Here is a 26458-nt window from a genome sequence, read left to right on the forward strand (position 1 = left end):
TATCTGATGGTCAGATCGGGTCAAATACATAACTGGACTCTCAATTTTTACTGCCCTGTAAAGTAGATAATAGGATAGTTTCTTGCCTACCGAGTCCAAAAGGAAAGTACTTGGCGTTATAGTATGTGAATAAGAAATATAAAGTTACAAAAAAAATAAAACAACTCAAATCTCATTAAAAATTTTCACTTCCTTAAAATTTTCTTTATTGCGTAATGTTTTGCAGAGAATTTACTTAACAAAAACAATTGATCACTTAAATAATAAAACACAATTCGAGAGAAATACAAAGCAGAGTTCTTAAGTACGCCCACAGACAGATTTGAATCGCAACAAACAAAACATTCCGTCCTTTTTTGATGCTTAAAATGAAAACCTAGAGTTTTTATTTATATAACATTTAATATTCTGTATAGTTTTTTATTTCTTATTATACTTCTGTTGACTTGTAGTCTTTCTTGCAATTCATTGTCTGTAAATGTACAGACAATATCAGTTGCTACCACCGTCTTACAATCTATTTCTTTTATGAAATATTAAAACGATTTTAATTTATTTTTTATTTATTTCATTGCATTGATAACTTTGTTTACATTTGTAAGAATAGTACATTAAAATAATAAAAATAGCAATGTACGCAAGGTATAAACTCCCACGTAATGCTTTTGAACTTGAACTAAATAGCTTTCCATAATAATTGTTTATTGATAATGAGACTTAAAGCAGTAGTACCCCACTGGTAAGGACTGAGATTTGCGAGTGTACGTTGTGGGTTCGATTTCCGGGATGCAATATTATATAATTCACATTTTAAGCATTAATTATATAGGATTGTCACTGTTCACAAACAAGTTTCCAAAAGATGTCCAGAAACGCCCTTTGCGGACCACACAGTGACTGCAAACCCGCATGCCAAGCAATTATAGTATATCCCCTAATAGATATTTTTAGACGAGAAATATCCCTTACAGTAGACGTCGAATACGCTGAATAAGTCTTGTGAAATAATTGTTCTATCTGTAACAAACAGTTGTGAATGTTTTTTGCGCTCTTGATAGCAGTTTTTTTTTATTTTAAATATATTTATCGGGAAGTTTAATTTGAGTCTTGTGTCTGACATACATTCATATATTCTTGTTTTAATACATCTTAATGCGCAAATAGTATAAAAAACAACACACTCGTTACCATGTCCTTAATTATAGTACTTTTTGTTAACCTAGAAATTTTACTACTACTTACTCAGAAGCGAATAAAGTGATTTTATAAATCCTTGGTTGGAGCTGCGAGGAATCTACTGCACATTTTTATTAAGTATTAGGTTTAGTTGTTTATTCATTGGCAATTACAGCTTTACGAAGTAGCAGAGAGCTAAAGCCGCTTAGTATGGCCTATCTCCTTAAAGTAATTAAACTTGAAGGTCCCCTAGGGAACCTTGCCTAGTGACTTTACAATATTTATTTTACTATATTGGGAAGGCGCTAAAATCCTAGATTACTTAAGTGGAGTGATTGTGTCGTATCAGAGTAATTGTAATAATACCCGGCATTTGATTTGGCACGTCGAAAACAAGGGCGAGAGGTCGTTTAAGGACTGTTTTGGAAGGTGTATCTTTGTCTACCGGAATTATGGAGCTGTCGGAACAGTGTGCAATAAATACCGGTCTACAAAATCGAACCCAGTCGACCTTCGTTGTCTTACTGCCGATGTACCAATTCAAAGTCTCTTATCTTGTTGTAGCTTGAGAGGCCTAAGATTGTTGTTCAGCTGATTACCCTCATAGCAAGTTTAAGATGGACCAAACTTCTCTCTCTCTCTCTCTCTCTCACACCTAACGAAAATTTAAATGATCTCATTATTGCAGCTTTCAAAACCAATTCCAGAAGTAACTTGACTTTTAATTTTTAGGCCTAAATCCTTATGCAGGTTATAGAGATTTCGCTGTTATACCACTTGGTCATAACTACCGCAAATAAATTCTTAATGAATTTATTCCAAGTTATTTAAGGGGCCAGGGAAATTGATCCGGTTGTAACTTTTTATTTATTAATATTTATCATACGTGTGCATTATAAGCATCCGGTTCGGAGTTGCTTCCAGGATATGACTCACAAGATATCAGAAAAAGTAAAGAAGTTCAATTGCTGTAGATATCAGTAGAAAAATTTTCTAGGATGCAAAGCCATTTTAGACGAATAAAGGAGTATAAAGATTATTCTACAAATATCTTTAAACATGGATATAATAATAAAGAATTTATTAAGGAATTTCTATTATAACATACTAGTAATAAAGGTCAGAGTTCAGCGGAATTGATGCAAACAGGGGTGAAATTAATAATGTATTTCTAGGAAATAATTCTCGTGGGTGGCAAAATGCGAGTTCAGGTATTTCAGTGGTTTCAACCGGTGCGATAGGTCAGTAACAAATAATATTACATTACTTAGACCAATCATCAATTATTTCGCCTCCAAAAGAGACAAATGTAAAAAAACATTGATGTGGGTTTTTGGTTTAAAATGATCGAGAGTTCCAACTCATTATAACTTATTAAACCTGTTTTATATACAGCTATAAATTATATATTATAAATTAAAATTACAAGGGTATGCAAACAAAATTTTCTTATTATTCAAATCTTTTCCTTTTTTCTCGTGCTTTTAAGTCCCATTGAAGTTGCGTTTCGAGGTGAAGTCCTTTTGATCTTTAAATTTCTTGTCAATAATCTTTCAGGTTTTTGACGGGTGAATCGGACAATCATTGTAACTGTAAAACTGTAGAAAATTTAACAGCAAGTGCTTTTATTTACTATGTAGTTATAAAAATAATGATTTTATTATTTTCCTCGCAATATTTCCATTGTTTCCTGTCCATAACAACCTTCGCCATGCTTCAACGAAAATATGAAAAAAATTGCAAATTTTGTATAGACGTGTTCCAATTTTTCCACATCAGGTGACTATTTTTTTGTTTAAATGCAAATTTGTGTTATTCTACTAATAATATAATCTGTAAGTACAATTTACTAGAAACATTTTCTTTGTTTATCGTAGACTTCTCTTTATCTATAAAGAACCATTTGAATTTCCAATGTCGTTTAGAAAAATGTTAAGATATTTTTAAAGTAGAATTTTAAAGATAATCGTTCGTTCATAAAAAATATGTAAAGAATGGAAAGATGGAGTCCATTATTGTTTACTACTACGCACACTTATACGCGCTCGAACACACACATACAGTTATAATTGAAAATATTTCATCGGATCATAATGCAGAGAGATATATGAAAATTGGATCCCGTGCATTCTACAGTGTTATATGATCACAATTCATCTTGTTGGGGGTTCTTTAACAATTTATCATGGTAGATAATATGAGAGAGCACTATTTGTATGGGAGCAGAGCGTATGAAATGTCTTGCGAATAATTTATCGTTATACACATATACATTTTATACTTAGGTGCTTCGGTGTTTTATATATCGATTCCTTATTACTTTCTTTTCTTTATTAATGAATGTGGTTGTGAAAGCCTGCCACTTGGTTATAACACTATGACAGCTATAGTACGATTTATGTTTCATTGTGTTTATTTTGATATTTTTTAGCTAAGTCAGTCTGTGAAGATTCCTGATTAAACAAGTTGTAATAGCTTGTAATGTAACAACCATACTTGTTTCTGAAAGATCGACAAGGACCAGAAATATAGAAGCCTATACGTATAGGCTTCTATATTTCTGTTCGTTGTACCATCATTTTCAATTCAGTCGTAAGACGGTCGTCTTCTTTTTGGTTTTTGATTGAAGGACATGAGCCCATAGCTTTCCAAAAAAGCTGGTTTCCAGCGGTCTACATTCAGGTCTTTCAATGACCTTGATAAGACTCTGAAAGACAATCTTATTAATAATGATGATGAATCAAGTACTTTTATAAAGTGGTGACCCTCACATATAAATAAAAATAAATAATCGTAGCGGTAATATTCCAACATAAACAGTAACTTTGTAGTTCTGAAATAAGCACAAGCGACCCCGGTGCCGGTGGGATGTAAATTTGCATAATATGTGTATTTTCCTGTCCACTCGGCGCTTTCATCGCTCGAGAAGCAGTTCACAACTTAATATCGTCGCAGTGTAGAGTTGTTTAGTTTAACATGTTTGTACGGCGCCGTCCTCTTTGCAAACTGCACTTTGCGTCATTGTATACATGACCTACGTCTACAATGTTATTTATAGCGCTAATCCTTATGACGCATAGGGATTTCGCCTGGCAAATTGTAAACGGTTTCTCTACTCTTTATTTTTCTCCTTTAGAATTAAATATAGAAAAAAAACTGGTTGTATTAGACACATTTTACTCTTATTTCAAAAAACTTAAAAAAATCTAAAGTGGCAACGGAATGACAGCCATGTTAATTATACGCGGATATTAGACGCTTATAAGCTACAGTATTTGGGCGCTTTCCGCCTTTGGGTATGCGACCAAATTCTCATCCTCCGCCATAGCAGCGGTAGTTATGACCGTAAATGGTCATAAGTAAATAAAAAAAATATATTATATATTAATGAATATCACTGTGATAAGCTGGGACATGGTACGTGGCGGTATCGCGAATCTGCAGAGAGCAGCGCGATCTGGCTGCGAAGCTATTTAATTAGGTGTTGCGCTGATGTTGCAACAATATAGCTTAAACAGTTCGCATATCCGATAAAGCCACATTACAATCAGTCTTTTACAAATAAAACAAAGTACAAAGTAATAAAAATAATTATCAAGAGTGATTACCGCCGTGATATAAGAAATGTAAATTAAGTGCGATATGGATAGTTAGAAAATAAATAAAAATTATGAATAAATAATTTTTTTAACAAAAGAAAATTATAAAAATTAAAAAAAATGAAGAAATCTCGAGGGAAGATTAAGGAAGTAAGGCAATGTATAGAAGTAGAGTACGGAAAGGAAAGAAAGGTATTTTGAATAAAATTGTAGAAAACAACGATGATGAAAATAGTGATGATCTTTTGAAGTTAAAATAACGTCAAGCCTACAATATTTCATGAATATAGGTATAGTATTTCTTTGTATGTATGAATTTGTAAGCGCCCTGTTTTTTTCTAAATTATACGGCTATTTATTCAATTAATTATAACACAATTTTGTTCCAAATAAACTACGCCGAATAACCTAGTTATGAAGTTTTCGAAACTAAAACATTTTCGGTGAACCGCATATGTGGAAGGTATAATAGAAGTTATATGTCAATCAGTGGTTAAGCATCAAAAAATTATAACATATCAACGCTCCATGACATTTCAACACACTTCCATTAGCTCCTCACTGGAACGTCTTTTCTAATGATCTTAACAATGCTAATTAGGACACACATATAACGTTCCATGCGTTTAATTACTTCAGTAATTACATTATACGGTTCTCTTAAAAGTATTTATACTTCATATGCTCAGTCATTCTCTTATTTAATTATTTGCTTATAAGAAACTGGATAATGGCTACAGTAATTATTATATGTCAATAAATGTATGTACTAGCTGTCTCCCGTCCGCTTCTACTTCTTTTCAGCCGATAGACGCCAACAGGGAGGCAATTGTGACGATCTTTGGAAGAGATAGGCAAAATCCTCAAAAGGTCGATCATAATCATCGTTCTTTCTCTTTCCACAAACAGAGACTTCCCATTGCGAAAAGTACAAACCATTCATTAATTAATTATTTACGAGTTATTTATTTATTACAGGGCCCAAGGTTACCAAGAGTGCAATGGAGAGGGCTACGCTGGGAGTTTCGCTGCGAGATCGAATCGGAAATATAAATATCCGCAGGAAACCAAGTTCACCAATGTAGCTCGAAGCATTGGTCGCCTGAAGTGAATAAGGCACATTCCTCACGCAACTGGAGGCCGTAGGGGCCTACAGGCTATCGAGTGGCGAACATAACCTGGTGGACATGGTGTAGGTAAGACCCTACTAAGTGGACTGAAGGCATAGTTAACGTCGCGGGAAGTAGGCTGCGGGTAGCGCAAGATTGGTCATCGTTGCGATCTTTGAAAAGAAGAATGTCTCATCAATACGTTCTAAAATATTTTGTTTGTTTTTAATATTAATGCAATATAATTTAAATGTACTAATATATAATTATTAATGTATGTATACATAAGCAAATCAAAACCAACCTCGGTTGTAATTTTTTTCATTTCAATCTAACTTGTAATTCTATGGCAGGCCAGTTTTCCAATAATGTTTAAAAGCAGCAATGACAGTGAAAATTTCTTATAGTGCGAGCTCTAGTCGGTCGTACTGATGACTCTGCTTTGTAATTCATTAACTATTAACCACTTAGCTTTATCGCATGACAAACCAAGCGTTAAACTTGACCGCATGAAGCTGGTCTCTACTAAAACTTTTAAGCCCCTACTGCGGCCTTTGACGAAAGTTTAGAAATGATATAGTTATACCGAGCACAATCAAAGCCAACCGAAACATGATAAATGTTCGAACTTGGCACGTTGCTACAGATGGCGAGTTGCCAAAATTTTAAAAGATACCCTTCGCAGCTTGAGGCCGGACCGCCTCCCGCGTGGCGGACTAACATACGATGCCTTCTGTTATTTTAAGATAACACAGGTCAACGGAATCGGGTTAACATATTCATTATTTATATTTATTCAAAAGGGATTACACTTAGAATTTTAAACAACTTCGACATCATATAAAAATCTTTCGATAATGCAGAAAAGGTTATGAAGAAATAGAAAAGAATAAAAAAGATCACGACGATCCCGACCCAAGCGTAGGAAGTATCAAATTCTTGCTATGTTTGACATATATTTTAGTGAAGTTACCAGAGAAGGAGACCGTGGTACAAGAAGATAAGTTATTGAAGAAAAAATACTGTTAATGCATTGTGTTTTACAGAGGTTTTATTTATGATACTGTTCCGAAACACTGTATATAGTTAAGGTCACAGGAAGTTGCTGAATGCTGGCAGCACAAAAGCGATCTTTTTTGTGATGTCGCTTAAGCCTCTCATAATAGGCATTTATCGGCTGATATGATGATCATGGCAATGGGTAGGCTTGACTAAATTATGTGTTATTAATAGTTATTTGACAAGTGCTCTTATGGTCACGTATGGCTCATTGTACAGTGTACGCTCCATGGTTTGACATATTAAAAAAAAGACAAAGAACAAATAAAAGTTTAAAAGATGCCGTCAGAGCCCAATCTGTTTTTATTTTCTATCAAATGTGCAATGACCTTTTCTCGTAACTTGTTATGACCTAAATAAGTGATCACTGGATATTAATATGAAAAATACTCACGCTCATTAACCTAAATATCTAAGACCTTCCTTTTCTTAGTTTTAAATCTAAAACTAAAAGGATCATAATTATAAAACAAATCTTACTTATGTATTCAAGTCTTTATAGTTTAATAGTGCTGCACTTGGTTTGTTGACTCATTGACACGATTGATATTATAAAAAAAATATGGTAAATTTCATTTAAAACAACAAATTATAGTGTTAAAATAATCAACGATTCAAAAGCGCATAAAAGATTTTGTGTATTTTGAATTTTCATCATTGAAGAATCGTTTGAAAAATGGCTTTAGCCACTTTAGGAAAATATATGCTAACGCTTTAAGAAATTCGTCAGGATATTATATCTGCGCATTGGAACGGCAAGAATAGAAAAGTAGTTTGAGCCGTCAAAAGCCAAATAAAGTTAAATTAATAATTAATATCAAAAGTCTTAGCCACGAATACATGTATAAACGAAATATTTATATGTACTACACTTTGTTTAATATATTTATTTTTGAATGGTTCGGCCAGTTTTCAAGTGATCATTTTATTATTTTAGTTTAGTGATATTACAATGATACGAACGTCTCGTCGATCCACTGAAAAAAAACTATTTTTCTATTTCCTAAGGCTATTACGAGACCTATGCTTTCTGAGTTGACTTCTGTCTTCTGTCGGTCCCGTTCGACCTCCTATATTACTGTCGTGGATGAGGAAGAATTGAGATGTCCAACATATCTATAATAATAGTTTTACTCTCTAATTCACGAAGCTACACAAACCGACAAGAAAAAGAAGTAATGGACGAAGCAAAACTTTCACAATAGTTGTGTTAGGTCGCATCGGGTTAAAATTCTTTTAAAAAAAGAAAAACTTTCGTTAAAATAAAAATATTTCAAACTTTGGAAACGATGAAAGAGAATTCTTGGAACGTACTTATATACGTAAGTAAAGAACACTGGTATACATCGAGTATAACTGCAAACCAGACCAATTTATTGGTAGATATATTTTAAGAAAAAGGCGCTACAAAGAGCTCTGAATTCAATTAAGCGTAGACACCGGCTGTTGCAAACTAATGAGCTTTTCAATTTATTGAGCAAATGTTTATTTACTAAAGTAATTGTGTGCTATTTCATTACAATGTTGTCTTCGTGAACTCAAGTTTATAAGGTTTCGCTTTATAACATTAAATTGAAAATTCGCATTACGTTTCTGTTAAATTTGAACTCAAAATATCTTTATATACTCATCAACTAAGCATTTACACATCTTTATTGAAATTTGCTTATAAATGCTTTCCACTGTTTTTAATATAATGAAAAGGTCAGTGTAGTCAATCCGAAAGCTATCACCGGGGAAGAGCCATCAGAAATTAAACAGAATTCTCGACTATCTCGTTGGTCTGGTCGCAAAAGTTTCGATCCCAACGGCCGGCGATTGCGCGTCCAATATTTAAACAAGCAATTCTTCGAGCTTCGTTGCTAATTTTAATATTTAAACTACGTATCGTAACATCGTAAATAAAATTCTTAAACAAGTTAGATATATTCTTTTATTCAAAACTTTTCACAGACGTGACAAACTTGACATTTTTTTTAATAATAACTATACGGGTAATATCTAAAAAACAAAAATAAGAATTTGTGTAATATATACTTGGAATATATATGATACTAGCTGATCCCACAAACGTTGTTTTGCAAAAAAAAATTAGTCTTTAATTAACAAATAAAAAATAAGGGCTGATCGTAGAGTGGTGAAAATTTAGGGTTTTATGTATTAGGGTTGGTTGTATATTTGTATGCTGTATCATAATAAAATAAAAACCAAAAATAATGTCTATAAAATAAAAAAAAATTAGGGGTGGACCACTTTATCACTTAGGGGTATGGAAAATAGATAGTAGCCGATTCTCAGACCTACTGAATACGCACATAAAATTTAGTAAAAATCGGTCAAGTCGTTTCGGAGGAGTACGGTAACTAACATTGTGACATGGAAATTTTATATATTATATATTCATTAATCCTTTAGATATCCTGTTAGGTGTGAAACGTTCATTAGGTTTAAATTTAGAACATCTTTTGTTAGAGAGCTCTGCCCCTACCCAATCGTATTAGTCGAGCTGTTGAGCGATCAGGCCTTTGTTCTACGGAGCGCGCTATAAATAGCTTTGGCGGAATTCCAAAACTTTCGATTAAAGTACTATTATCCAAAATCGATATTACAAAGGCAATTTCACATGGCAGAGAAAACAGAAAATTATTTGTGAAAAAATTAAATCTGTAATGTCTCCTACTTGAATTAGATAAATAAAACCTCCGAAATCCTTCATGGATCCGAGTGTGTGTATATGTAAAAGAGTTCCACAAATTATCTAAGCGCCTCCTTTTCTTAGTTTTAAATATAAAATTAAAAGTATGTTATTAAATAAATATTATTACAATGTTACGTACTGTGGGTTCTGACTCGAAATAAAACAACTCTGGTTCACAGGGAGTCTTTTATTCCCAAATCAGATGGTCACCCAAATTTTAACACAAAGTATACTTTCGCTTAGTCCAAACTTCGCTTCTAAATCACAGTCACAACATACCAGATAGTCACATTGTATCATTGATCGTAGATCTTAATCTTATAACAAAAAAAAACAACACTGAACTGTCGATATGGGGAGTACACCCATTCATACTACGGAGAAGGTTCTACTAAGTTCGCGATAGTACTCGGTTAGAATTACCGAGAATCGTACACAAAAATTTATAAATAACTTCAAGGTCTCGCGTGTTTACGCCACTTCTTGATCCTAGGGTTCTGTGTTTATTATTTAGAGGGTTCTGTTACTCGTGATTTGTATTATAACAATATGTATGATAAAACGTCATCAGTTTGTGACAGCAAAAGATCTGTCTTTCTGAGTAGTATTAGTTCGAAAAATTCAATTAAAGCGAAGAAAAGAAAATCGGGGACATAATGTCCGAAAGCGAATTATTTTATTTACGCAAAAGAATATAAAGCACCTAGAAATATGTGACGTTTTTTTTACAAAAGACTTGGGATCTACAACTTATAAGAGATGCACTGGTTACCCGTTAATTTTAAAAATAATTTGGATGAAATTTTTAAAATGAACACATCTTATGCGTTATACAAAGGGAGGTTTAAGAAAAATATTTACTGTGAAAGAAAAAAAATTAAATACGGAGTAATGAATTAATAAGGAGAATGACCAAGTTCTTGCTCATAGCTCAATAGAAGCTTCACAATTAACCAGCTGGACGCAACTTGGATATTATCCAACTTCAATGATTGTTTGAAAGCTAACACAGCCACTAAGAACAGTGCTATATTTTGTGAAAAGATGTCAAAACATCGTGTCTAAATGTCAAGAAACGATTCTGGAGATGATTTATAATTTATGGTTCTTAACAACATGATCTATAAACAAAAATATAATTTAAACAAGGTACAACATCTGGTCATAAAGCTTGATACACGTAATCAAGTATTTAACTTTAAAGAGTAGATAACTAACTAGGATTAAAAGTTCTCTATCCAAAATTAAATGGGAGACTACGACGTGAAAACGGCCGCACGGCTCTGTCATAAGTAAAGCTTGTTTTTGTCATTGCTATTTATACAACTACAGGAATAATATCGTGAAGGATTGTATGCACATCAAATAGACGAAAATAATTGTAAAAGTGGTTTAAAACATGAAAGCTAAGTAATTATTATGTTGTACGTCAGTTTTGTGAATCAAATTTAAAAAATAAGTCCTACAATCACACGGCGAAAGAATTATAGGCCTGTTGCACTGTGACTCGAAGTCCGTCGGTCTCGAGTTTGGAGGACCCTTAGGATCAGTGGTCCGGTCTTGTTTGGTAATAGCCTAGGACGACGGGCTTAACTATTTTACATGGCAGCCGTGCCCAGATCTCCTGGGTAGATCTGGGTACCACGGTAGAAGCCGACGTAATAGGAACAGTGGGTCCATCTTTTTTACATGGAATCCATGCCTGAGGTTCTGATACTCCTGGGTGGGTCTAAATAATTGAAGTTAGTTATAAATGTTCCTTTCGTCGAGGTCAGCTAAAAGCAGCTTTTTCGGAATTTCACCCATAAGGGGAATGACGGAGCTTCATTAAACATATGCTTGTTTATAAACTATAGCTTTTATAGTTATAAAACTCGGCCAGATTATTTTTGGCATGTTAAAAATTACCTCAGATTTTATAAAATGAAACCCACAAAAATTGTGCGCGAAATGCATAACGGGCAATGGAAAGCTAGAAAGTAGTAAATGATTGTACTTCACATTCGCTTAAATTAATTGTTAGCTATCCTTGTCATTAATGTTTAATTAAATAAATAAATTTGTAAACAATCTAATTACTTTGAAACGTTTTATTAGCTTTATTAAAACAACACTAAAGCTTACATCTCTTTATTATAAATCTATTATCGTATTGCAGTAGCTTTGTGGATTTATCGATACCGCCGTAAGCGGAAACTTTGTCGTAGCAAATTGTATCGGAAATGCGATTATTCAGAGCTGCGGTATCGGCGCATTGAAGCTAAATACGAGGCAGGATGCACGAAGACTGGAAGTGACTTCAATTAAAACTTAGTTTTAACTTGTCGACAACTTATATAGAATTTGGTATAGACGCTGCAATAGGCGAAGTTTTGTACCGTTCGCACATCGACGTGGTTTTGATGTTACACTGAACATTCGTTACCTGATGTTAAATAACCTTTGTATTTGAAGTCATTAAATTGCTTTGAGATGTAGCATGCACATAGTTTTATATAATTGTAAGCTGAACACTAAGCCGTATGTTTTAAAAATCTTGATAAATTTGCCAATATAAAATAGAAGTAAAATTATTACACTAGATTTTTAAAAAGTTTTTCTTGTAGAACTCTTCTACAACTTTGTGATGTGTCATATATTTATGTCGATCATCTTGGATTATGAGGGATTCCTTCCCAATACCCGCTTGTATGTTCCAGGGACTATATTCGTACAGCTTCTCTAACGTTGTACTAACAGTAGCTATCCCGTCACAGGCAACGCGTTGCTAAAGTTTTTCCCGAACAATGTTATCTTGATGGTACAAGACGATCACGTCACGTCGATCCATCATCCTTTTCAGAAAAAACTATATTGATAGTGCCCCATTCAAAACACCTGTGATGCCGATGATGGAAGATGTGGAATAATGCTACCGAAATCACTGTACGCGCGTTACTATATGGGAGGAATTATCGGCAGCTCCGTTACCAATCCGTCAAAGCACGCGAAGGCGACGACCTATTTTTTTCTCCCCCACTTCTTTCTTGCAGCGCTTTTTTAAGCATGCTACTGCGGTTTCGCTAGCACTACTACTCGGAAAAACTAGTATGAACCATACATACGCGATGAAAGTGGAATTTGTTATCTGTCGATCCCAACAGCATCCTTTTGGACCATGACAATCTCACATCAGAGGACCTGGCGTTCTATTTATTTAACTTGTATAACCTTTTGTTAGAGAAGCATCACCCTACATTTTTATTAGGACTGGTAGAAAGCGGCTTGCATCCAGCCAACCGGTGGGTCAACGATCTCTAAAAGAATGTTTGTCGACTTTTTCGATTATCAAATCCGGAGCATAGCCCTTTTCATAACTAGTTAAACTGTAAGCTAGCAAATGAGCTGGAAATAGCTATTTCCACAGAGATAGTAAAGGTTATATTTTTTTAATGTAAATTAATTATTAATCTATTTAGATGCTTTGTATCTTAATCCTTTCGCTGCGGAGCGCCTAAAAATGAATTACTCTCACAACGGCCGTCGCGATAGTAGATAGTCTGTACGAACGACACGTATTTGGTTATGTGAATAAATATCCGCACAGGAAGCGTATGCAGCTGTCGCGTTGGTAACAAACAAATTAATGACCATGATCATGCAATTATTGAAACGATAATATAAAACAAATGCACAGCGCTGTTCGCTGTAAGAAAGCGTCTATAGCCGAGCGCCAAAAGGCGCTGTTCGCTGAAAAAAAGTTGTCTATAGCCGAGCGCCATAAGGCGCTGTTCGCTGAGAAAAACTGTCTATAGTCGAGCGGCAAAAGCGCTGTTCACAACGAAAGAGTTAATGAACCAGATAGCCGTTCCCTGAAAACAATATCTGTAAATTAAAAACAGGGTAACAGAGGGTGATAAATAATAAACAAATTTCTAAATATTGGTATATTTTCAAAAATATTGTATTACATGACCTGCATTATTTACAAAAATAAAATACGGATAGAACCAATATTCTCGTACGTAGCGACTAACGTTTAGGTACAAAAAATTATATTTACGATTAACGCCGTCATAGTTGCGTTTGCGCGAAATACACGAGAGCTTACGGTAATATTTACAAACAAGCTGACAAGCTTTATATTGGTTGTCGGGCGCATTAGTTACTTTATTATGAAGTATGGCTCTTGATCTTTGACAACAGATATGTTTCATTATCAAAATGTAACCGAACTCCTAACAACACATGTCTAGTAAAAAAAACTACAGCATTTATAAGTGACATAGTACCCGATATTTCCTTTGGCACGACGCAACTATGGTTCTTCGTTAATTAAACAAAATAAAAATCATTTAAGAATACAGAAGCTTAAATGTATATATTAGTTGTTAAAACCGATTTCTTAATAACATTAACATTTTCGACGTGCCAAATCAAATACCACTACGAATAGATTTTTGAATTTAATACTGTAAAAATTATATGAAATATTTGCGAATGTATATAAAAATGGTAATGCAGCTGTTAAGTGCAATATCTAAATTTGATTTATGTTTATAAAGTTTTTAGTTTTTTATTGTTAACAATAAATAACTTTAATAAACGTGTGTTTTATAAATCTTTTTTCAAAATTTAAGATTTATCTCTTATTTTCTTTAGTACAGAGAAATTTAAAGAAAAACTTATTTATATTACATATTCAATTTTATGGATATTAGTACCCTAAACATACACAACTGTTAACATTTCCTTTTATAAAGATTAAAATAGCCACACTTCATAATACCGCAAACTTTCACAATGATTCCATATGACACGAGGTACTGATCGTCTTTCTCAATCTCTTTATCTTCTACTACAAAAAAAAATGAATGATACAGTCAAATAAGCCAATATACGTAAGCCTGTTGACTACAAATAAGCTATTTCAATTAATTTTACGCGATACAAAATACATTTGCAACCCACTGATGGGCTTTGTCAAACAGCGAGGAACGAACTGACTGGAGTGATGAATGAAATGAATGATTTTGCTTGTAGCAAATGGTGGTACATTTGTATAAAATCGAAAAACTTTAATCAAAAGGGATAGAATCTATAATTTTGAATAGATAAAACAATTCTGAAATGTATAAAGTGGTACCCTTGTAGAGGCGACAAAACATCGTTTCGTTCATCGCTGTCTCTATTTCATTAATTTTTACTAACCTAACTTAAGAATTAGGTTTTCATTTATATAAAAAAGTCGCAACATTCCCGTAGCTTCATATAATAAAAGCATACCCACACGTGATCAGTCGAACGCGGGTCTTGCATACTCCCCTTACATTAAAATCAGTCGATGACTATCTTGCGGTGAACAAAGCTGACGTCACACGGACAAAACCGTAGCGATAGCTAAGCTAAAGCGTTGCTATCTTATTCACGTTTATTTTCCCATATTAACATATTACATTCACTTGTATATTTTGATTGCGATTGAATAATGGAAACAATTTTATACATTTTTTTTATTTACATTAATTTTCAGTAGCTGTAGAGTTCATTAATGGCTTTATTGAAGTCAAACTTAGCTTCTTTGGATGAATGTTTTTTATTATTTTTATTTTATGCTGCTTCGATATCGCTAAGGTATCAGTCTGCGTGACGAACGCATAAAATATACCACAGTTGTAATAATACCTTGCAAAGTACATTAAAAATTAAACGAATTCTAATCTAAATATGAACACAAGTGATTTGAGATCGATTGCGTTATGTAGAGATGTACGCGATCAACATGACACACACGAGATATTTGAAGACAGATTATTATTGAAATACGTCCGTCGTCCTATCATTCACTCCTCAAATGACTAGCATTTGCACGCTTACTCTGTTGAAACCCATTTTCGCGTTATACCAATAAAATCTATTTAACGATATTTTTGATCAAATAATAATTGTTACTAATTTTAAATATAATGCTGCACACTGATATGGCCTAACTATATATTACGAATAGAACCACTAGCATCTTAAAGCTTTTATAAATCAGGAGTCGAATGCAAGACCTGCTCACCACATCCCACCCGCACACGCCTTCAGTTTATTTACAATACATACAACTGCGATGATTCAATATTAAAATTTAGAAATTACTTTGATATTATCAAATATCATCGTCACGTCCAATTCTTATATAGGCCTTCACAAATTCTAAATATGTCCAGATGGAAGTGGCGTGGATCCAGCTATAGAAACCTTAACAAGACGGTATAAGCTGATCTTGACGGACCCTTACAAAACTTAATCTTCAGCGCTAATTCATTCCTAATTCGATCGCCTTGAGAAATTCCGACAATAGCCAATGGCTTGAATGTGTCAAATATGCACAAAGTAAAACATCTGACACAAACTTTATATTAAACTGGTTTATATAAATTCACTATTAAAATTTACCTATGAGAATAAAGATATTCCAAAAATTACATCAAATGCATGTAATGTAATGGAAAAACAATATAAGTGTATCCTCTTACATTTGTATGAATTGATAAAATATGTACTGGCTATAATTGAATGTCAATTGAATCATCGCAGTTAACAACCAAAGCGTTACATTCACTCTCAGACCAAAGTTACATTGTATATCGCCCATACAAAATCTAAATGTACATAACTTAACCTAAGTTAAAACGAGACATAGATACAGAGCTACCACGTCCTGTCGATAAACGAAAACCTATCGAAATAATAGTAAATACATCAAAAATTCTATTAAGGTAGTGCACACTGGCAAAATAACATGACATTCATAATAATAAGTCTTTTGTGAAGTTGTATTTACATGATTTTATATAATTTTACTCGCCGATACACAACAATCGTAATGCAGTATGCACACGCCTTTATTTGTGCTAATTTCGGGGTATCGTTACATTTTTGGCCTTAAATCGTATCAAAAAATCATTCACAATATAAATTCACAACATTATATTGAGAATTATTCACCAATAGTCGAGAATAAATAACTTAAACATAAAACAAATGCGCACGCCCTACGCTGGGCTTCTATTACCAATAATAAATACATAAAATATTATTTTTCATTTTAATTTGTATAATTCTTTTTACGATATTACATTTCACACTCACACAGACCTCTCTTTGGACACGTTTACAAATTGGTACACGCGTTTATACCAACCTAGCAATATAAAAAAAATTATAATAATTTTACAAAACATAACAAAGACAACCTATACAATATAGCATATACAACTGGGTTACAATGAAGGAACTCACAAATCGTAAATAATATACCATTTAATTTACGAATCGTTCACAAAGTTTCAGATCTACTTCTATATTAAGAAACGATGTATTATAGTGCTACCGGAACCTCTTTACCGCGCCTTAAAGCATCTTTGGAGGGGGGGTACTTCAGCGCACCTACCCGCTTTACTATAACACGGGCTAGCGGTTTCGGTAGTACTACAGACTATTTCACGGATATGGACAGTGTACCTTAGCTATAGTATACTTAAATTTACGATACTGCAAAATTAATCATTCCCTCCCATACATACAAGAAAGCTATCTAATATTCGAATGCAGGAGATATATAGCAGAGTGAGTTGATTGGAAAATTGTGTTAAATTCTATCATCTACGGGCGGTTCATATTCACTAAACAGAATTAATTTAGGCTTCACGAAATTAATGTAATGCGCTATACAACCAAGTTTATTGAGCTAACGGTTCGAACAAATACATCATTTAACTTATAAATATATCAAATTAATTGTATTTTATGTATGTTCAGAACATTTATCATAGATCGAATCATTGCGTGAACTAAATATTAAAAGATATAATGTAACCTAATTTTAAATAGAATAAATGAGCAATATTTTTAATAATGCAATGTCAATTGTACATCATAAGATTTTGATGAAAAATAAAATAATTAACAAATATTTTTTTTCATTCGGAAAACATGTGTTGAGCACATACAAAAATGGTATTTAAAACATTCTGTCACAGAAGGCAAGAAACATTCTTGTTTTGAAATGCCTCTAGAGTCTCAACCCTATGAGCTATTAACATAAAAACTATAATCGATTGCGCGTGATGTTTAACTGTCTTCGAGTAGATTATGCAGTTCCGCGTAATTCAGTATGGCACGGTGTAAAAATTCGTACTGTAACTGTAACAAACAAATGTTATATTAACAATATAAATATGTTATATTAATAATATTGTATTTAAAGCATGTAGAACTAGACTTTATGTTATATAGATGAAAATAATTTTTCGGTTCTAAGCAGTCTGTCTTTAAATACTGTATACAAAGACAATTATTCAAATAGGTATCGAAACATCCAAGATTCAGCACCATAGTCAACACTGTGATACACTTGATATATATATATATATATATATATATATATATATATATTTATATATATATATATATATTTATATATATATATATATATATATAGACCGTAACTACTGCAAAATCAACTGTAGGGATATTTCGCGATTAATATTTAGCTATATCAACATATTCCAAGGTTAAGAAGTGGAAGCGCAACATCCTAGATAACGTTGTCTATAGTAGACCTAAACTGTATTTGCCAAACAAAGGTGAAATGCAAAACTATATCGCATTAGTAAGTAAAAATGACGTAAACATACGTTTACAGTGATGACAAAATATCATAAATTTACAAAAAAAGAAATACGAGCCGTGTTGTTTGTATAAATAGAAAAAAAATATTTATTTAATAAATTTCAGAAATTTATATTGACACTGATAGTGAATTGTTACAACCTCAAAAAGATGTCTCGTGTAAACGCATCTTTACATTTCTTTACAATTGGTGGGTAACGCACATCTGTCCGTTTCCCTTACAATAACGAGGTTGAAACAATGCTATTTTAAGTCTTTTCGGTGAATACAGTATATCTATTAGAAGGGTTACTTACAAATGTGTCGATGGTGCGTGCGCGCTGCGAGCGCACCTTGCGCGCGACGCAGTTGACGTCCACGCGCCGCTCCACGCGCAGCTGCCAGATGAGGATGCACAGCGCCACGAACAGCGACGACCGCTCCGTCCCGAGACTGGACAGGACAATATAAATTCAATGTCATGTAATGACATACAAGAGGCGATTGATCCGTTTTACAAAGTAGCCGTGTAGGTAATATATGTATGTGTTTCTCTGGCAAAGGCTCCTTGATTATCCTTAAATAAAAAACTGGACCAGTGAAGTTTTTCTGCAAACTTTTATTTATTAACATTATTATTTCATACAAGACCATTTACAATAACTATTTGTATAGGTTATGAAAAGAATGCTGGAAGAACCTTATTAAATAAAAAATAGAATCATATAGTGCTCCTCCATTGTCCTTCAACTTAAAGTTATGACGGCAGCAAGAAATAGTCGACGTAAAAAATTAATCCGTAGCTGATTATCACGACATGATCTCATACAATACAAAAATTTAATACCTTATACCAGTTTCTTGCAGTGATTATTCGGAATAATGTGCTTAAAACATTTCTATTACGTACACGAGAGTGCGTACTATTAGACGAGATTCGGATAATTTTTTTTTTTTATGAGACAACTGTATGAATCTGTAGACGGGTAGAGAGACTAATTAACAGATAAGTGAGACAAACAGGCTCAAAAGGACTTTTGAAAGCTATAAGATGTTCAGAGTGTAAATTGTAGTGGCCAAGCCATGAACATTATCAGGACCTCATGATTAATTTTCAGGACATTTAACGCCTGCGAATTTGAAATTTATACTTATTATATTTGTTGCTTGGAAGTCATCAACCAATCCTGATATTTTAAAACTAAACTGCACTTAAGACTCGGCCTTCATGGAGTTGCTGGATTAAAAAAATTGTTTAAGTATTTTTGTCTACTAAAAGTTACTACAATGATTTCAAAGAAGACAGACGTGATTGCCTTCAGGCTATTTAAATGTTTATTAAATTTAGTATTTTATAATACTTAAAATACGTAGTCGCAAGTTCCTTTATCTCGTTATTCTCATATCTGTGGCTTTTCAACCGAACAGGTGGAAAAGTCATAATAAATAATAAATCCTGTGAGCGACCGTATCGGAAAGAAATACCTTACGCCGGACTGGGAACAGAGATCAGAGTAACTGTTTATTTGATGACAGAAACAGTCACACTGCACTAGGTAAATCGTGAGTCCAACTCTACTCTACTGTGAACGTCTCGTATTAGTTTTGTATATCATAAACAAGAGTTCTTATCTGTCGTACTTTGAAGGAATTTTTATATTTGAATTTTAAAACTTACTGGCAATGCACGAGTAACGGTCGTCGCGCAGTGTCTGGCGGTACGTGCAGCGGCGGTGCAGCCAACTCGGCCAGTTCGGCCAAACCACGCGTCACCTCGGGCACATGACCCGCGGCCGTCGGCCACCCCTGGTACTGTAGCTGTCGCACACTGCTCCACTCGCCACTCTGTTCATATAAATATCAATTAAACCATCAACATCACAATCACTATCAAATACTCTATTTTCTACTAACTACTGTTATAGATGTTAATGATTTAAAGATGTGAATGTACAGTTGCTTATATATGTCCATCATTATAAATTACAATCCGACAGAAAAAATAAATCAATGTCACATATATATATATATATAATATAATTTTGAACAAAGTGATCGCTTTTTGCAAGATAATTGGAAATAGGTCTTAAAACTTGAGAGCTTTTTGCTGGTCAAAGAGGTATTTAACCTTTTAAAATTTTTACACATGTAACTGATCAACCTGTATAAATGTAATGTACTGGGATTATAGTAGCATAACATGATTAAGATTGTATGCATTGCAAAAAAAAAACATTTTTATTACTTGTATTAAACAGACACCAGTAAATCATCCCAAGAAATAAAAAATCATATGTGTATGACATTGCCAATACCATTTAAGTATGCTCTTCACTGCCTCACATAGACCTCCCCCTTAGATTTTAAAAAGGACCGGATGGACGCATTCAACATCCAGTGTTTTCCAACGAACTTCTAGCGCCATTCAGCGAAATTATTATATAGTTAAACAACTATGGAGACGGTTTTTTGAGTAAATAATTTACAGATAAATTAAAAAGAGGAATTATTTCCTACGCACATGCAGATATACTCAGTCGCTTAACACGGATTTTTTCGATACAAAAGCTCTTTCCATAACAAGCAATATCACAAAAACATAAGTGACAACAATAAAGTCCAAAAGCGTGTATTATACCTTGTTGTTAGTGACTCTGAACTGTCGCCGCGTGTAGTAGGGACAAGATTCGCTCTCTTCATATTGTACAGAGATATGTTCGTATTGAATTGTACCGTCGTCCCAGTAGCGCGGGCATTTGCCTTCTCCGAGCTACATATGAAATTATAAACATTATTACGTACATATTTCATCTACAGTTTACACTAAAATATATTTTAATTAACGCAAAGTCATTTAAAAGAGGTTCATGAAATAAATTGAACGTATGGAAAGATTAAATTGTTAAATTTAAGTACTGAAACATTTAGGTTGTCATAGCAATGTAAGTTACCTCACTAAGCATTACGATGGTTGACACATTATGTTCAGAGACCATCCTCCAGAAGTCCATTATGGTATTGGGCAATGGATCTTGTGTGATGATGAATCCTTCGGAATTGTCGTAGGCTGTTAACAAAATGTTTAAATCTTAATAATAATCACAGGGTATAATTATACAAAGTTAAGTTTACGTTTTTTGTATTTATTAACATCATTATCATTTCAGCCAAAGTTTGTCCACTGTTGGACTTAGACCTCTCGCATAGATTTTTAAAAGGTCCCATAGGGATCGAAGTGCATTGAGTGTCTTCCAGTGACCTTAACAAAGCTTTTTGTCCACCCTGTAAATGGAGGTCCTATACTATGTTTGGTAATGTCTTTGCACCAAAACCTTTAAAGTTCCAGTAGCCAGCAACATCTTTCATCTTTTCAAATTCTGCGCGCTATGTAGCCTGCCCATTGCCACTCCAACCTGGCCATCTGATTCGACCTCATAAAGAAACATTAACAGCTATAAATTATTACATAAAGTGTTATTAATCTAAGAGTCAATTAGTTTTTATTTATAGTAATATACTACATTAGAAACGTTTAGTAAAGGCCGCAACCAAGATGCATATTAACAATTTTTGACGCGAAGAGATCACAAAAAAAAATAGCGCTAATTTATATGCCGTGGCTAAAAATTTAAGACAAATATTTTTATGGTAGATTTTCATACAAAGCTACCAATTAATTTATATATGCCTTAACTATTTTATTATAATTAATCATGTAAAAAAACACTTACGGCCATAAAACATACGGCCTATCAGTAGAAATTTAACTTTATATTCTTTTTGTGTAGTATTGTGAAGTAAATAAACAAAAATTATTGAACACATCATAATCAATATTTACTCACTTCATAAACATTTCACTGCTTGACATAGGCCACCCTATATATTGATATATTTCCCATAGGTCCGGTTGTAAGCCGCCTACCTAGACGAATCGTATTCCAACGGACTTAACAAGGTTTCATACCAAGCACATAATTTCTGATACAAGGTTCCCATTTAATACATTAGGTTAATTTTCTACGCTTTTTAAGACAAAATCGGTTAATCATTCATTCATTCATTAAATAATAAGTCATGTTTAATATTTTAACTATATACCTTCAATAAACGATGCGTTTATATAGGTTGAGAAGTCCCGGCCGGGGATGGGAGCTAGTATGACGCGGTTACGGTCGTACGGCAGGCAGTCGATGCTGCGGTTCCTGGCACGCAGTTCATCACCAGCGCCCGCTGCGCAAGATTTCACAGACTCCGCTACTGGGCTGTTCATCATTTTCTGTAACAATATTTTTACAAATTTGAATATAAGAAATATATGTATATGATCATGCCTATCGAAAACTATAAATCGAAAATAAATTTTAAAAATGAAGTGACCGCCATTATTTTTCATTTATAAACATAATTCACCTTTAAATCACTATGGATTATTCACCTAAGACACTCATAATGGTTTTAAAAAATTGCTAAATAATAATTAATAAAAGGTAATTAAAGTGTAATTACTTTTAATTTATTAAATGTATTAAAAATTTCACATTTTGATCGAAGAATTTTATAAGAAGAATTTTGTAAGCCTTGTCACTATAACATTTCTCATCTGTTCAAAGTGAATGTCGTCATAAAAAAATGAGTAGTAAGTTATAATAATTACACTTTTATCGCAATAAACTAATACATAGCCAAATTTATACAATAGCAATATCAAATGTACAATATGTATATAATGCATAACACACAACGAGGTAGACATCTATATCTTATACACATTTATTGTTAAACAACTGTCATAAAATACAGTAAAATCTCGAATTCATTGTGGCGAACAAAAAAATTACAAATTGTATTTTTATTGATATTATTATTTTCCAGACATTACGAATGCTTTACGGTGTCCATATGTCGTAGTTGCTCCGAAATTCAGTTTTAGTTAATGCTATTGGTGGTAGCCCTGCTTTGATAGCTTCATCAAAACCGAGCTTTTGAACCTGCGGCTCCCAAGGAGGTATTCTGGGGTATGCAAGAGCACGTGATATCCAAGTTTTATTAAGTCATCTAGTTACCAGCGATATAATCCGATAAAAAAATAGTTTTACTGGTAACAAAGTTTACCTCAAACTCATGTTCCATGAGGCACTTGTCAGCGCCTTCAGGAGTGTTCCGCAGCCGGTCGATGGAACTCTTGAGGCGCGACGCTGGTATTTCTGTATCGCCGTAGTGCGCGTACTCGACCAGGGCGCGGTATACGAACACGTATTGTTTCTACAACATACATGCATTATTAATTAATTTATTTAAAACACATCTTATACAATTTATGTACAGCGACAAACCCAATACCAAAGTCATTCTATCTGTTATATTAACTGTTAGGCGAAGAGATAACTTAATGAAGGTAAGTGAAACAAATTAATATCATATAAGACAAAATAAAAATGTCTCGTCACATTGAAAGGGAAATTAATCACTAAGATAAAAACACCATATATAAATACATTAATGATATACATGATATACTTTAATTATATAAATGTAATAAATAATAAAATCTAATTAAAGCAATGATTCCGTCAGCAGTTCCTATAAAAGCTAATCTTACTTTAAATAAGTTAAGATAAAAAATATAAGTTAGATACTAAGTTAAGATTCATATACCAAGTTAAAATACAATGGTATGAGAGGAAGATATTGCACTTATATGATAAGCGATAAGCATGCCTATATCAGTGCATTGGTATGTAAGATCTTGAAATACAAATTTTACAAGAATTTCACAGAATTGTCTCATAACCTAGATTCTAGCGGTAAGAATTTCTTGTCGCGGTGGTTGCTACTTAAAATAACTGGTTAAAAATGCCATGATCGGTAAGAAATAAACTTAAAAATGCCATTATAGTAATCAGTTGTACCTATATAAATAAAATAAATGAATTATTACTTTAGCACCTTATAAATAGACTATGTGTAAAACAGTTTCTAGATTAATTTAAAACTGTTGACGCCCACTACAGACTTATGATCTCTTTACTTGGTTACAAAAATGCTGTTGAAAGATTACAATAATAATACTACTACTTCTCTCTCTTGTTGAATTTGTAAATGCCAACAGGCAAATAACATTTATCAATGATAAAAAGTACTACACGGTTTCAAAGTATAATAATTGACATATAAGGTTATAAAAAGTTGGCATTACATCAGTATGTGACGAAGTAAGGCTTCCCATTGTTGGTACTCTTATAATACCAATCTACCAACTATGTAACATCCAAGTAACTAAGTTCTTCGGTGTATTCATACTGAACCAGGAGTATTACTTTTATAAAGAGAATCTTCACGATTTACCAATTTGGTGAAACTTTGATTGTACTTGTACTAACCAGTGACTGCACCAAGAAGTTCCGCTGACGACGCAGTTCCGCAACGGTATTGAACACCGAAACTTGTCCAGTGGCGCGAAGTTGTTCCAGCAGGCAGTCCAACGCAACAAGTGTGCCCGTGCGACCGACACCAGCAGAACAGTGCACCACTACTGGTCGGCCTACCATGTTCGACCAGGCTTCGTTGACTCTCTGTAAATAATATTCAAATAAAATGTTTGAAATTTGTTCATTCACGTTGTCCCATAAATCAGCGTCAATCTGAAATCGAATGATGAGATAGATAGTGGTTAATAGAAAATTAATTAAAATAAAATTTAAATCATGTATTTTTACTAAGAATCCCTACCGTTTTATGTTCTTGTTATCTTTAACAACGATTCTGTAAACGACTCACAAAATGTCAAACGGCAATGGCCACATATTGAAAGAAATTAGTACTCTTTTTTAAACAACCGCGCGAAATTATATAAAAAATATATTTTAGAAACGGTCGCTTGAGAAGGATGTAATAATAAATTTAAAAGCACAAATTATATTATTTTCCTTTGCTAGCCTTATGACCAGATTATGTTCTCATGTATTAAAAATTAAAATTATAAATATAAACATTATTTTTACCCCGCTTGGTAGCAATTAATTTAGAAATTAAACGCTTGCTCGCTCGCGATTTGAAAAAAATCTACTATTTATATAGATACATAGGTTTCTATATTCTCATTACCTATAAATAGTAAGTGTTCTTTTTCTTCATATTGGGTTTGTTGTTCTAAGAAATGTTTTGGATTTGTATTTGTAAAATTGAACGCTTCAATGCCCATAACACAGCATATGGGTAAAACATTTAATGAATTATAAAAATTTATTTCAATAATGTCAATAAAATTTTGAATTACCTTAATAAATTTCAAAATGGAATAAGAATGCTCTGGGGCGGCAAAGTCCTTCCACATTAGGAAATGATATTGTCGCACTAGTCTAGCCTCTCCGCGTGTCTGCGGTGAGTTCGGATGGCTGCCTTCCGCTGCTTCCTTGCAATCTATGTAATACATACGTTGTTTATAATAAAACTAGCTGATCCCGCAAACGTTGTTTTGCAAAAAAAAATTGATATTTTAATTTACAAATAAAAAATAAGGGTTGATCGTAGAGGGGTGAAAATATTAAATTATGGTTGTATGTATTCTTGTATGCTGTATCATAAAAAACTAAAAAAAAATATTGTCGTAAAAAAACAAAAAAAATTTTTTAAGTGTGAACAACCTTTATCACTTAGGGGTATAGAAAATAGATAGTAGCCGATTCTCAGACCTACTGAATACGCATATTAAATTTGGTAAAAATCAGTCAAGCCGTTTTAGAGGAGTTCAAGTTCGAACACCGTGACACGAGAATTTTATATATTAGATTAAATATATATATAGACTTGAAATTTGATATGTTTATCCATTTTGACGAGTAGATATAAGCAAAGAAGAGGATTTACGAAATTCTACCAGATTTAGGAGGTGTTCGTTAAGTTCGTGTATAACTCTAGAACATCTCGACCAATTAAGATTTTTTATTTAGTGTTTATAGCTTTCCCTTACTTTATCGCATCCATGTGAGGTCTAACGTCGACTGAAACTTAACCCTATTTCTATTAAATAGCAAAATTAAAATTATAATGAAATTTATACCTATTATTACTATGTGCCTTACGTTTAGCCTTGTTATAAAAAATAGTGATATACACAATGTAATTGTAGTTTCTTTAGAGACTTAATAATGCAGTGCTAAAAGTCAGTCTCATCA

At 33.2% G+C, this 26458-nt stretch overlaps 1 protein-coding gene across 3 annotated transcripts in view; it reads right to left on the reverse strand.

The window, feature by feature from the left end:
* Positions 1-13562: 13562 nt before the first annotated feature.
* The window catches only part of Ptp69D (Protein tyrosine phosphatase 69D), a 58026-nt gene continuing 45130 nt past the window's right edge, over positions 13563-26458 (reverse strand). For all 3 annotated transcript variants that reach the window (XM_068768688.1, XM_068768687.1, XM_068768689.1), the window contains 9 exons: positions 25561-25703; positions 24665-24856; positions 23397-23546; positions 22383-22560; positions 21233-21348; positions 20920-21051; positions 19960-20126; positions 18599-18734; positions 13563-17813 (listed from right to left, as the gene is read on the reverse strand). In XM_068768688.1, coding sequence (XP_068624789.1) covers positions 17742-17813; positions 18599-18734; positions 19960-20126; positions 20920-21051; positions 21233-21348; positions 22383-22560; positions 23397-23546; positions 24665-24856; positions 25561-25703 — 1286 coding nt within the window. In that variant the 3' untranslated portion in view covers positions 13563-17741. The remainder of the gene's footprint in view (positions 17814-18598; positions 18735-19959; positions 20127-20919; positions 21052-21232; positions 21349-22382; positions 22561-23396; positions 23547-24664; positions 24857-25560; positions 25704-26458) is intronic.

The sequence above is a fragment of the Battus philenor genome, unplaced genomic scaffold (genome assembly GCF_028537555.1).
Source record: "Battus philenor isolate CCGP_79_NKW_IND1 unplaced genomic scaffold, ilBatPhil1.0.hap1 SCAF_26, whole genome shotgun sequence".
Lineage (NCBI taxonomy): Eukaryota > Metazoa > Arthropoda > Insecta > Lepidoptera > Papilionidae > Battus > Battus philenor.